Source organism: Trichechus manatus, unplaced genomic scaffold (assembly GCF_000243295.1).
Source record: "Trichechus manatus latirostris isolate Lorelei unplaced genomic scaffold, TriManLat1.0 scaffold00159, whole genome shotgun sequence".
Lineage (NCBI taxonomy): Eukaryota > Metazoa > Chordata > Mammalia > Sirenia > Trichechidae > Trichechus > Trichechus manatus.
This window is the reverse complement of record NW_004444095.1, coordinates 2371429-2385278: the sequence shown is the minus strand read 5'-3', so window position 1 is coordinate 2385278 and position 13850 is coordinate 2371429. Positions and strand designations below refer to the sequence as shown.

At 34.7% G+C, this 13850-nt stretch overlaps 1 protein-coding gene across 1 annotated transcript in view; it reads left to right on the top strand.

Annotated features, from left to right (window-relative positions):
- The window catches only part of DMD (dystrophin), a 2372918-nt gene that overhangs the window by 954735 nt on the left and 1404333 nt on the right, over positions 1-13850 (top strand). Inside the window, exon 30 of the mRNA XM_004386236.2 lies at positions 5130-5291. Coding sequence (XP_004386293.1) covers positions 5130-5291 — 162 coding nt within the window. The remainder of the gene's footprint in view (positions 1-5129; positions 5292-13850) is intronic.

Below are 13850 nucleotides of genomic sequence, written 5' to 3'. Positions count from 1 at the left end.
ACTCTTAACACTCTTCAACCCTTCCACATGGGACCCCACAGCAATGAGGTAACTGATGAAAACATCCTTCCAAACTTCCACCCCATTCATCCTTTACAATTTTATCTCAGGCATCAAAATAATCTTTTCCCCAGTGGGAGTCATTGTTTAGGAAGCAGTGAGTTTCTGTTTATGGTGATGGGAAATTTGGCAATGATTATGGTGGTACATGATTAATGTAATTGATATCAGTATATTGTACATCTGAAAACTGTTAAATTGACAAGTGTTTTGTTATATATATGTATATGTATATATCTACAATAAAAATTATCTTTTCCCCATTTTCAACAAACAACTAAAACACACACACACACACCCGCACACCCACACACATTCATAAAAGAAGAAACAAAACTCTCATTCTCACTCCTAGATCCAACATATATATTTTTGTGGCCTTAAAATATTTCATGCTGTATTGTAAATTAACTTTCTCAGAATTATTTATTTATATTAGTAAATTGCTTTGTAACTTATGTGCATTTTTAATTTGTGGAGTCTTTGACCAAGAGGAGAATGGCAATCAGTGTGGGATAGGGACATCTGGACAGAAGCACATTTCTGGAATTCTTCAACTCATACAATGCAGATTTGTTTTTCCTTCTTTTTGGCTGAAAAACATTGTATGGTTATATTCCACAAGATTTCTCTCTCATTTGGTTGCAATCTTCCTCTAGACAGAGACTGCCTGTGTAGCTTAATTCTTCAAAATAGCAAATAATAAGTATTTGCTACTGCCTAGAAAGCTTAAAGAAACTATATGTTTATAATAATATTCTCCCTATTTTAGCAGGGAAAATGATACCCACATTCCACATTTATTTGCAATCATGAGCTTTCTCATCATTTCTTAAATGAAATAAAAATTGTTATATTGTATATTGAGTTTAATATGTAGATTACGGGACACGCATTTCCTTTAATGAATGAGTTGGTATCGACTCAATGGCAATGGTTTTTCTTTCTTTTTTTATAGCTATTCTCACAGTTTTGTAAAAAGATATTGGGATACTTTTTGTATTTTTTTCCTACACTTATAAGCATTCATTCTCATTTTAAACGATTTATTTTGGTTCAAATACTTAATTTTCATTTCACATGAAGAATCCATACTTCCAGAGTTTCTTAGGCATGCTGCACTCTGATTTAAGTGATTATAATATTGGGGCACAAAGGTTAATTCATGATTTTAAAAATAAGAATGTGAGGAACATTCAGTTCACTGTGGTGAAGACTTTCCATTGCTGACAAAAATTATTAAATATTTTATTTTATATTTCAGAAAATCTTGAGTAAATGGTAATAATAATAATAACTTATTGTCATGTATGTTAAATTTTTACTTAGTTTTCTTTGAATTTTCTTTGAAAATTGAGTTTAATTTTTTTCTATTATGTTATTTCTTGGTAACTATTACTAGGATTCAATTTTTTACTTTTTTTTTTTTGTCATCGATTGCAAGTCTTTAATGTATTTCGAACTTTCCTAATATTTATTCTTTCCGTCTAGCCGTATGGTTCCTTTTATTGCTGAATAGATTAGCTAATGACATGAAATAACATTTTTAAAACAACAGTTGAGTGGTATTCTGGAATAACACAAAATTCAATTATTTGTTCAGGACTTCGTACCAACTCCATTCAATGAGACAGCTCAGGTCAAGTGGGCAGAAGAGTCCTAGAAAATCCACAGGCCTGGCAGTCCATCAGGGTCTGCCTAATAAGATGTTTAGAAATAGAAAGCAGCTTATGCCATGACTAGTTCAAAGAATTCTGCAAGCTAGGATTGACATCAGGTCTTTTCACTTCCTGAGATAATCAAAGAACCCATGTAAATCATTCTCTCTTATTGATTGCCAAGGAGTTCTGGAGGCACAGTGGTTGAAGTGCTGGTCTGCTAACAAAAAAGTTGATGGTTCGAGCTCACCAGCTGCTTTGCGGGAGGAAGATGTGGCAGTCTGCTTCCATAAAGATTTACAGCCTTGCAAACCCTATGGGGCACTTCTATTCTGTCCTATAGGGTCGCTATGAGTTGCAATCGACTTGATGGCAATGGATTTGGGTTTGGGGTATCGATTGCCAGGCTAGGCAAAGAACCAGCACAACTGAGGTCAATTCAGCCATCATCCCTTACACTACCTCATTTTCTTTGTGTCCATAGAATCTCATGAATAGAAGAAATAAGATCTCTAAAAATAATTGCCGAGGCTGAATCTGTGGTTTTAAGTTATGCTATATTACATCCTATTCAATTATATTAAAATTCTACAGATGTGCGCTGAATAGTATGCTGTATTTGCCTTTAGCCAGAGAAAAGACCAAATTTTCAAAAACGCCTGAGTAGATAATTACTGCATGCTGTGCTTGGAAGGTTTCTTCAGCCACCTGTCACAATGCTGAAATTTTATCATTAGAGATCCTTTTCTCTGGAGGAGCTCGGGGTAGGCTACAGACAATTATCTTATACAATGCAGAGGGCTCTGATTATATCCATGAACACTGCTATCTGAATTATTATGTGATATAACTTCTAGTTGAGGTTTTGACTTAAAAGGGAAACTATGCTTGAATTAGAGTATAGGGCAAGGTCGTGGTCACCTATCATGGATAGAGTACATTAATAGAAATAAGTTAAAGGTTGCTCCAAATAATATTCCATCCTATTCTGACACTTTTAATACTAAAAGAAAAAAAAAACAGGAACAATTTATTCTCCAAAAGATACGTTTCTGAGTGATGGTGATCTTTTTTTCCCTCAGTTTCTTTCGTAAAGCAGTATTTTTTGCCTTTGACCTATTTGAACTTCTCTGTTTTCCCCATTAAAAAGCCTTTCTATAGCATTCATCCAGCCATAAACAAAGTATTAGGCTTTGTTCTAGGAGCTGGTGTTGAGCAATAAACAAGCCAGCCATTATCCCTGACCTCATTAGAGCTCACGGTCTAAAATAGATGCAGACAATTAATGGGAAATAGCAATGCAGTATGATAAGTGCTAAGATGGAAATACAAAGTGGAAGAGATACCATAGGAAAGCTTTCTCCCTGAACTTAGATGGTGTTAGGGACAGCCTCCTAGAGAAAGAGATGCCCAAGTTTCCATGGTAAGACTCAGATGATAAGTGTAAATTTGCCAAAAAAAAAAAGAAGTTGGGGGTGTTATTGTTCCAGGGAAAGGGAACAGAATGTATAAGGCTGAGAATCAAGAGGGACATAGTCTATGCTAGGAAATGAAAAATGAAACAAACAACAACAAAAAAAAAACACTTTTCTATAGTTGGAACAGAGAATAGAAGATGTCTGTCTGCAGGGATGGTAGCCTGAAGTGATTTTTAAGTCATATTAAGGGGTATGGCTTTTACCCTAAGAAAAAGATTCACTGGAGGACTTTAAACAGCAAATCATAATTTCATTTTAGAAAGAGCACACTTTAGCTGCTTTGCAAGTAGGTCGAGGTGGGGTAGAATACCAACCAAAAGGCTGGCACCAGATTTGACGCAAAAGATGATAATAACCTGAACTAGGATGATGGCAGTGGAGAGAGGAAGCAAATGATGGAATCAAGAAATATTTAGAAAATAGAAGAAAGGATTGGAGATTGACTGACTGATGAGAGGCAAAATGGTAAAGGAGGTAATAAAAGAATGGGAAACAATCCAGAACGATGCCTAACAAAGGCAGCAATTAATTGAATTTCTCTAAAATAGAAAAAACCAGAGAAGGAGGAAAGCAAGTTGAGGTGAGAAGGAGATACAGAATGAGTACATATTTAGTTTATACTGTTAAATTTTCATGAATGTGTGACATCCAGTGAAAATGTGCAGTAGGGAAATATATATATATATATGTGCAGAGATCAGAGGGAAGACTCAACTGGAGATGTAGAGTTGGGAGTTGTTAGCCTACGAGGTATAAATAAAGCTAAGGATATGTTTAGAATGAGACAAAAGGGAAGCCTAAGATAAAATCCTGAAGAAGTCAAGATTTGCAGTCCAGGTAGAAACACTGGGAGAGCCCCTTGCTATTGCATCACTAGCCTTCTAGCTCCTTTTCCCTTGGTCCAGATGCCTTTAGCTTTATTTTTACTTGAGTAACTCTATATACCAGGTTAACTTCATTAAAGACTAATGAGGCCTTCATATCTTTTAAGCTTATAGCCAGCATTTATATTCTAATATAAAAACCAGGATCATTTTTTAAACTTCAACCACGTTCCCAGGGAAGGATAGTTTTATTGTATCAGTTAATTATCCCTATGTTAAGGGACAATACTTGATATGATGCATGACTTAATGCATTCTCAAGAAGTTGACTGTCCTAATCCTTACTTTTATTACTACTCTTTTAAAGGTGAACAGATCCTTGAAGAGAGACTTTGCAATCTGTTCAGCATGCTATTTATATTTGAAAAATATTAAACTATCCTAATCATACTTATAATAACAATCAAGATTAATTGCAATTATATTAGGATTACTTATTATTTGTTCTACTTCAGCAGTAACACAAACACAATTGTACAATTTCCATAATCCAAATTGTGAAAAAACCTAGGGAGAAAAAGACCATACAAAACTGTTTGAAATAATATTGAAAAATACATCCTAACCAGACGGTTATCTAAAATTCTCTTTTTGAAAAGGAGCTGATTCTGAACAGATAGTACACGTGTCTCTCTGGTAGAAGTGGATTATCTTGAATTGGATTGTGATGACGATGACCCTATTCTAAGTAAACCAAATCTCTTGAACTATATAATGAGATCAGGAGGAACACTCAGCCTGAGAAAGACAGATTGCAGTGCCTGTAATGAGTCCACTAATTTTTTTCCCAGCCTCTTGCCTTGATGTACATAATACTGTGGTTTTGTCCTGCAGAGAGTCCTGATCCTGGAGTTCTATGTGCTAATTTTTTTTTTTTTTCATTATTTTGATTTTTATAAGCACAGCTGAATGAGTGGCAGGAAGCTGCGAAATCTATCTTACAAAAAGGTGATTGTGGAAGAATCTAGAACTTTATTTTGCAGCAGGATTGCAGGAAAACTATGATTGTACATTTAACTAATTCACATTTATTTCTTTTTTTTCTTTAGGCCGTGAGGAGACAAAAGTTGCTTGAACAAAGTATCCAGTCAGCCCAAGAGATCGAAAAATCCTTACGCTTAATTCAGGAGTCCCTTGAATTCATTGACAAGCAGTTGGCAGCTTATATTGCCGACAAAGTGGACGCAGCTCAAATGCCTCAGGAAGCCCAGGCAAGTACAACTGGGAAACAGCTTCTGTTCTTTCGTTTTTATTTTCTGAACAAGACGTTGCTGAGTTTCTAACTGAATAATTATTCATCTAGTTGTGCAGAGTGTTGTTTTGATAGATTGATTTGACGATTTAGATGTAAGCAAGGAAAAAAAAAACTCCAGATTAATAATGCTCTAAGATTTATTTTTGAGAATATGTAATATGTAATAGAGTACTTTTAAATGAAGACACTTAAAAGACAGGAACATTATCACACTGAGGCGTGGTTTATATTAGTGTTTTCAAATTGTACTGTGTAGCTACAGGGAAACTATAGGAATATAAATGTTAAAGAAAATATTTTCTTATAATAAAATTAAAAATGCAGTCTCAAACATTTTATTATCAAGTGTCAGCATTGTCATCATGGAATCACAAGCCATAGACTCTCTTTATTTTCTTCTACATTGAATGTGTTGCAAGTAATTAATAACATAAGAAATTAGAAATATAAAATTTACATTTCATTTGTAGTGGTTACGTCGTATATCCTAACATGCACTCACTCACACACGCACATTCAACTATGTATTCAATCAATATTTATGAAATATATTTAACCAGTTTTTCTAGAGTGAAAGTAAAAATACTAATGAAGATAAGTATAAGCTGACTTTATAACGGTAAATTTAGTCTGTATCTATATTTGTTTTATGATTAGAAGTATTTTTTAACGCAAAGTTTCTATTTTTAAATAACATTTTAAATATACGTAAAGTACCATAGGTATTATTTATTTACATGCCTTTAGGGTTTTGTGGTAGTAAAGTAATGTAGCTACTTATCAAATCTTGTGTGGATGTTATGAATTCAATAACCAAAGATAACTCAGACCTATACGCTATGAGTTGAGGAGCATTAAAAGATTACCTACTCTCCCCACTGATTGGTAGAGATACCTGTATTTTTTTCACTTTAAAATTATTTTTCAAGTAAAATATTGGATTTATAGATAATGGTTGCCATGTAATTTAAGTCAGTGAATCACAGTTAAATGGGTACCCACAGCATCAGTTTACACAATTCCATGGGTTAGTTTACCATATTGTCTTTTGACCAAGAAAAGTCTCTGAGAATATGGGACAGAATACAGGAAGTTTCAATAGGCTTAAAAACTCCAGAGCTAAAGGGTTGATTCCTCATGTAAAGTAAACCACTGCAATACAGAAAGAAGAAAGGGAAGTTTGGGAAGATAAAATCCTAGTGATACAATCCTCATCATAGTTTTTCACTGAGACAGCAAGCATAAATATTGTAGTAGAAATGGAGGATATCTAGTAGACATACTTACAGAGTTTAACCTTCCCAGTGTATGCATTGCTTCAAACTTAAACAAGTCTAGTCAAGTTCTCTAGTGTTAACCATTCCTGCTAGTTGCCATCTAGTCTACTCAGACTCATGGTGGCTCCATGTGTGTAAGAGTAGAACAGTGCTCTATAGGATTTTCAATGGCTGTTTTTTTCAGAAGTAGATCACCAGACTTTTCTTCTGTGGCACCTCTGGGTTGATGGATTCAAACCCTCAACCTTTCGGTTAGCGCCTAGTGTGTTAACAGTTTGCACCACCCAGGGACTCCTAATCATTCCTAAGACTGTTCGAATTTCAGTCACATAGGTAGGCTTTAAAAAAAATGTATGATAGAAATGGAACATTGTTGACTAAATTGAGAAAAACTACATGACTACTAACTAAATGCAGAGAGAAGTGATCTTTCTTTTTTTTTTTTTTTTCGTGACATGACCTTGGAAGAGTGCTTGATTAGAGAAAGCAACTGACTTTCTGGATAAAGTTCAGAAAAAGTTTGAACTGAGAAAATACTAAACATTAAAGTTAGAATTTTGTACTTTAAAATATAGAAAGAGGTACTTTTTGAGGCTTGTGGAATGAAACTATGAATAGCAAATTTCAGATAGGCAAACACTATTATTCTTTCTTTAATAAATGGCTGCAACAATGGGCTCAAACATAGCAACACTTGTGGGGATGGTGAAGGGCCAGGCAGTGTTTCGTTCTGTTGTACATAAGGTCACTGTGAGTCAGAACCAGCTTGATGGTACCTAACAACAACAAGAAGAAGGTATTAGGGAGGTTTCCGTGGGTAGTGCAAACGATTAAACACTTAATTAAAAAATGGGAGCTTTCACAAAAATATATCCATCTTGTTTAGTTAAAAAGGTTATGATGTTGGACTCTGTTTTCTTTTATTTAGATATGAATGCAGGATTCTATAAACTTAAATACAATATACTAGCTTTTAATGATATAAGATATATTCCTTTTGGTGTTATCAAATAAAAAAAGGTATAATAAAAAATATAATTAACTATAGCAGTTGAAAAGGACTTGCAAATAGAAGCACACATGTAAAATAATAAGTTTCAAATGTACTTGAAGGAACATGTTTTAGAGCATTAACAAGTTCAAATCCACTTCCTGTGCAGTTCTGGTTGCACCTGTATTTTCAGGATAATTCTGGACATTGAATTCCCCCAATGGTAATATATGATGTTGAAAAATGCAAGCAACCCAAAAGCTGTTGAAACCTTCTTCTCCAAGATTTTATTTTAAGATGACAGCAATTGAATTGTTTTCCAGAACAGAGTTATCAAGTACTCACATTTACTTCAAGAATTGCCTTTCCTGAAGTTCAGTTTCAAACTCCGTTGAAAGAAACAAATAGAGTAAACCGGTTGTCTGTGAATTAAGAACTTAAACGCAATGTATCAGAAAAAGGACCCCCCGACAATACCAAAATGACATTTTTTCAAAGTACATAGAATGAGGGCTAAGTTTAATGCTTTGTATTAATATAAAAATAATAATAAATATGCTTCTTTAAATTTGGGTAAAAGTTCATTGCTAATTAAGAGATTAATGGGCTTTGCTTTCCTTTCTCAGAAATTTAGTATATGTTTTCATTTATCGCTGAGACGCAGGACAAAATGAATAACCTTACCTTGTTTGGTACTCTTCTAAGTATGTGCTCAGATTTTCTATCAAATACTGGTCACACAGATTTGTGGATGTCTGACTCCACCGTGTGGTATACTCGTGGCTTTGCTTCTAAATTTAAATGTGTTAACAGAGCCTTCAGTTTCTACCTTTTAGGATTGTTTGAGATCTTCAGGTTTAAAATAACTCTCAATGTTCAGGAAATGTAATTTTCTGTCTAGTATAATTTTCCTATGTATTAAAGCAGATGTAGATCAAGAAACTTCCTTAAATTTGCACCTGCATTTATAACTAAGGGTTATGAAAGCAATTCCCACTGCCTCAGCATGTTAATCGATCACTTACTGTCATGATTAGAGAATTGGGCCTTCTGATTCTGAATTGAATTTTAAAAAAATATTTTTTTAAGTTAGTGACATCAGCTTACAAGAATAAAGCTCAACCTTTCGGACAGTAAAACTACATACCACAAGAATATCAGTGCATACATTGATCTGTGAGTATTTTATCTAGAAAACAGCACTAAACCAAACCAAAATCTAAATTGTACTACCAGAACATCAACTTTCCATTTAAGTAGAGATTTTTATTAAAGTACCAAATTAGGATGGCATCTTACTGATTTAAGCAGAATCATCCAAATGGGGAAAAATCTTCCAGAGATAGTAATATATAGCCTAGATATAGAAATCATAAGCTTAAGAACTACTCCAAGAAAAGTATGATTAAAAATGTAAAAGTCCATATAAATGTTTCTTTGAAATAATTTTAAAGAATGAATTCACCAAGTTGTATAACTGCAAATTAAAACACAGTAAGAATATAGTTGTTCACTCTATAATTTTCTAGAAGAGCATACTGAAACACAGCTTTAGTTTTATCACCTAAGATCTTGTAGTGAAAATCCCACTAACCAGGCTACACCTAAGACCAATCATGTTAGAATCTCTGGAGTTAATTCAGGCATCAGAATTTTTGGAAGCTCCCTTAGTTATACGAATGTACATCCAAGGTTGAGTACTAGTCTAGATAGTTAATTACTGGTAATGACCGAAAGGCTCTAGTCTTTTTTTGCCATCACATTTCTCACCACTCTTTTATCATGATTCTCAACTGTGGTTGTGTCAGGATTTCAGTGGGCAGGAATCACATGACTGATGTCTTTCCTTCGTATTCTGATTGCCTTTCATTCTTATGGGAAAAGGGTGAAAATAGAAAACATAGCTGAGAACTACTTCACTAATTAACTTAGACAAATAGAATTTTCAATATGGATGCTTGAGACTGAACTTGGATTGTTTTCTTATTTTCATTTGTTTTTCTAATTCATCATATCTTAATATACCAATTAGCTTGAGTATACTTCTCAATCATTTTAGGAGTCAGCAATAACTATGCCTAAATAGCCATTAAAAATACCTATTATCCTTAAAATTAAGAAGGTACTTCAATGCACACTTTTTCTTCCTTTTCAGTAATTTCAGATTTTGAATGTCTAATATGGAAGAACAATTTAATATGTGTACCTGCTGGAATGCTCCATGTCATGTGTTCATGATGCACGTTGTGTAGAGGAGAACATGACCCTGTTACTTAGAATACCACAAGAAGCAGTGAGGTTGGCTAGCATTGACTGCAATAGCAGAACTATTCTGTTGCCTTGTCCTGCAGATTCCTGATCCCATCTTTTGTAGCTTCCTGTCCCACACAGTAGATTTATGAGAATGGATAGAAAAAAGAAAATAAACCAATTTAAGAAAGAATAAAATTATCATCAAAGGAGAGGGTCTCATAATACAAAGTAGGTAAACAAAAGACAAACCAAATCATTGCCACAGTAGAACAGAACTGACCCCATAGGGTTTTCAAAGCTGTGACATTTAGGAAGCAGATCAGCAGGACTTTTTTCAGAGGCATGTCTCAGTGAGTTTGAACTGCCAACCTTTAGGTTAATAGCTGAATATTTAACTATGCCACCCAGGGACTCGCAAAATTGAAAAGTGCTCGCATATTTCATTCATCATGCTGGGATTTTCGCATGTTCCAGAGTCTACTGCAGACCAGATTTCATCATCCCTACTCTCTTTTCTTCCCATTAGTAATGTGGCTAGAATTTAGTATCAATAAATAGAAAAGAGGGATCTTCTTTTTACTAAAAAAATCTGTTCATTTAAGCTGATTGTATTTGTTACACATCAAAAGAATTTGTAATTGAGGTCATCACGTATTTATTGAAGCCAAATCTTATAACTCACTTTAAATATATTTGGCTATATTTAAGTGTAAGTATTCCAAACTATCAAAATCAATGGCTTAAAAAAATAAGGACCTAAATACCAATTTTGGTCTATCAGATTAAGCTTGAGATTTCATTAGGGAATAAAAAGACTTTTATAGTGTAAATAGCCACATTTGATTGCCATATGGCTTGGAACAGTTTAACTTTGCAGCCTACTTCACTGATTTATGAATCAGATGGTAAGAACATACATAGGAAAATGTGTTCAGGATTTATGTGATAATGAAATAATTTAACAATAGAAGAAGAAAATGGAGAACTATTCCAGAGATTTGGGTTCAAATATTAAAACCAATACAGCTATAGCAGAAATAATACTTGTCTTTTTTTCTTTGCAAAGTACATACTATTATGAACCCAATGCAGTTAATTTTAAATCAGTTCTAACATTGAAATACTGTGGTTAATCACTAGGCTGCTAACTGGAAGGTCGGCGTTTGGAACCCACCAGTTGCTCCGTGGGAGAAAGAAGTGGCAGTCTGTTTCAGTAAAGATTTACAGCCTTGGAAACCCTATGGGGCAGTTCTACTCTGTCCTATACGGTCACTATGAGTCTGAATCTATTCAATGGAAATCGGTTTGAGTTTTTTATCTGTTACCGTACAGAGTGGATTACTTCACAATTTACAGCCCTGGTGGCACAGTGGTTAAGAGTTCAGCTGCTAACCAAAAGGTTGACAGTTTGAATCCACCAGTTGCTCCTTGGAAACCCTATGGGGCAGTTCTACTCTGTCCTATGGGGTCACTATGAGCTGCAAACGATTTGATGGCAACGGGTTTGGTTATTATTGCTCCTTTGACATGTTTAGTAGTATGGAAAATAAACAAAAGCAAGAGTTGCCAAAGATGAAAAAGATTAGAAACGTACCATACATCACTGAGCACTGAAAAAACCTCACAGTATCATGTCCTTAAGGGTAGTGGTGGTTCAGTGGGAGAGTTCTCATCTCCTGTGCAGGAGACCTAATTTCAGTTTGCAGACAATTTACCTCAAGTACAGACACTACCCATCTGTCACTGGGGACTTGCAGCATGTTGCTATGATGCTGAACAGATTTCAGTGGAGCTTTTAGACTAAGATAGACTAGGAAGAAAGGCCTGGTGATCTACTTCCAAAAATCATCCAAAGAAAACCCTATAGATCATAATGGTCCTATCTGCAACAGATCATGAGCATGACACAGGACTGAGTAATGTTTTGTTCTGTTGTGCATGGTGTCTGATGAGTTGAGTATGGCTCAATGGCAGGTAACAACAACATCATGCCCTCACAGAATGTATAATGATAAAAAACATGTATGTTTTATATCATAAACTCTGAAGTGTACGTCTAAAGTCTGCAATTAAATTGTAGTATCCTGTTGTGGCCAGTATGTACAATTTCCAAGTATAAAAATAAAACAAGCAGCATCATATGTATAGTCAGTGTCGACTCTTGCAGCACTCTGAATATTTTGAGGCAATGTAGATTCAACCTATTTTTCCTTAAGCAAATGGTTATTTATTCCAGTACCTCACAAAGAGGTTATTAATCTAAAGTGCACCCCAGATAACACTTGCCACAGCTCATCCTGTTTTATTTTCTCTTTAGCATTTATTACTTTCTGAAATTTTCTTGTTTATTTGTTCATTTTCTTTTTTGTTGTTTACCCTGTTCATCCCTATCCCTACCCACCAAAAGTCAGCTATAAGAGAGCTAGGCTTCCAAGAGCCCAGAACAATCCTTGCCACCTAACAGGTACTTGGACAGTATTTGTGTATTCATTCAATTTAAGAAAAGTTTATTCACTAAATATACCAGATAATGAAAATAAAAAATAATTTAAACAAGCCCAAATGACCTTTACCATCTCGCTACTCAAAAGACAGTAGAGAAGAAAGTTGAAAGTTAAAGAATGCCGACCAAAGAAGTTTACCATAATCATCAAGAACCATTCTTGTGATGGAACTTAGCAGTAAAATAATTGTCATGTCACTGCTAATGCCTGGAGCTTTGGGAACACCTGTAAAATATTTTAGGTAGTACATACTGGAATTTTACACATAGAAAGGATTGATTGATAGGAAATACATATTCCAGCTTCTCCATGGATTATATATTTTTCCAGGACTATACCATGTCAATGGCTAATATTGTCAAAACATCCTCATTATTTTATTTGATTGTTGCAACAACCGAATGCATATAATTCAAATATTTATGTTTTAAGAGAATATTTGAACAGACTTGATTAGGGGTTTTTTGAAGCTGACGGTCGGAATAGGGAATGACTGCAAATGGCTTGAGGCATCTTATTGGGGTGGTAGAAGTATTCTAAAATTGGACGGTGGTGATGATTGCCCAAATCTGTAATTTTACTGAAATTCATTGAATTCTACATTTCAAACAGGTGAGTTTTATGGTATGTAAACTATACCTCAATAAAACTGTGTAAATAATAAACAGTTTAATGGACAGTATCTCAAATAGTATATTTAAAAAAATAATTTCAGATTACCATCAACTTTTCATTCCATTATGTTGATACATAGTAAAGGGTGAAATGTGAAGAATTGTGTTAAATAACCTGGAATTAACTTGAATGATGACTGTGTCTTTATAACCATACTGGTGTCCACTAAAAGATCTTACATAGAAAAATCATTAAATTTTTAATTGTTTGCATTGTAATACATTTAATGGATTTCAATTCTGAACATTTTTTATTGAATTTGGGATTTGAACTCAGATCTGCTTTGTCTGTGTTGATAATTATCCCTCTGTTGTTGTTGTTGTTGATGAGCCCCCTTGAGTATATTCCGACTCATGGCAATCCCATGTGATAGTGTAGAACTGCCCCAGTGGATTTTCTTGGCTGTAATCTTTAAGGAAGCAGATCACCAGGTCTTTCTCCTGCAGCACTGCTGGGTGGATTCACACTACCAACTTTTTGGTTAGCAGCTGAGCGCTTCACCACTGTGACACCAGGGATCCTTGTTGGCCCTCCATCAAGCCATAATTAACCTACAGCTTCTATAATTCCCCAATATTTTTTTTATTATTTTTCCCATATAAAAATTTATACATACATTGTTATGTAACTCTAATTGCTCTCCCCATACTGTGACGGCACACTCCTCCTTTCCACCCCTAATTCCCCATGTCCATTCAACCAGCTCCTAACCCTCTTTGCCTTCCCATCTCACCTCTGTACAGAAGCTGCTCGTTTAGTCTCATGTATCTACTTGAGCTAAGAGGCACACTCCTCACGAGTATCACTTTATGTCC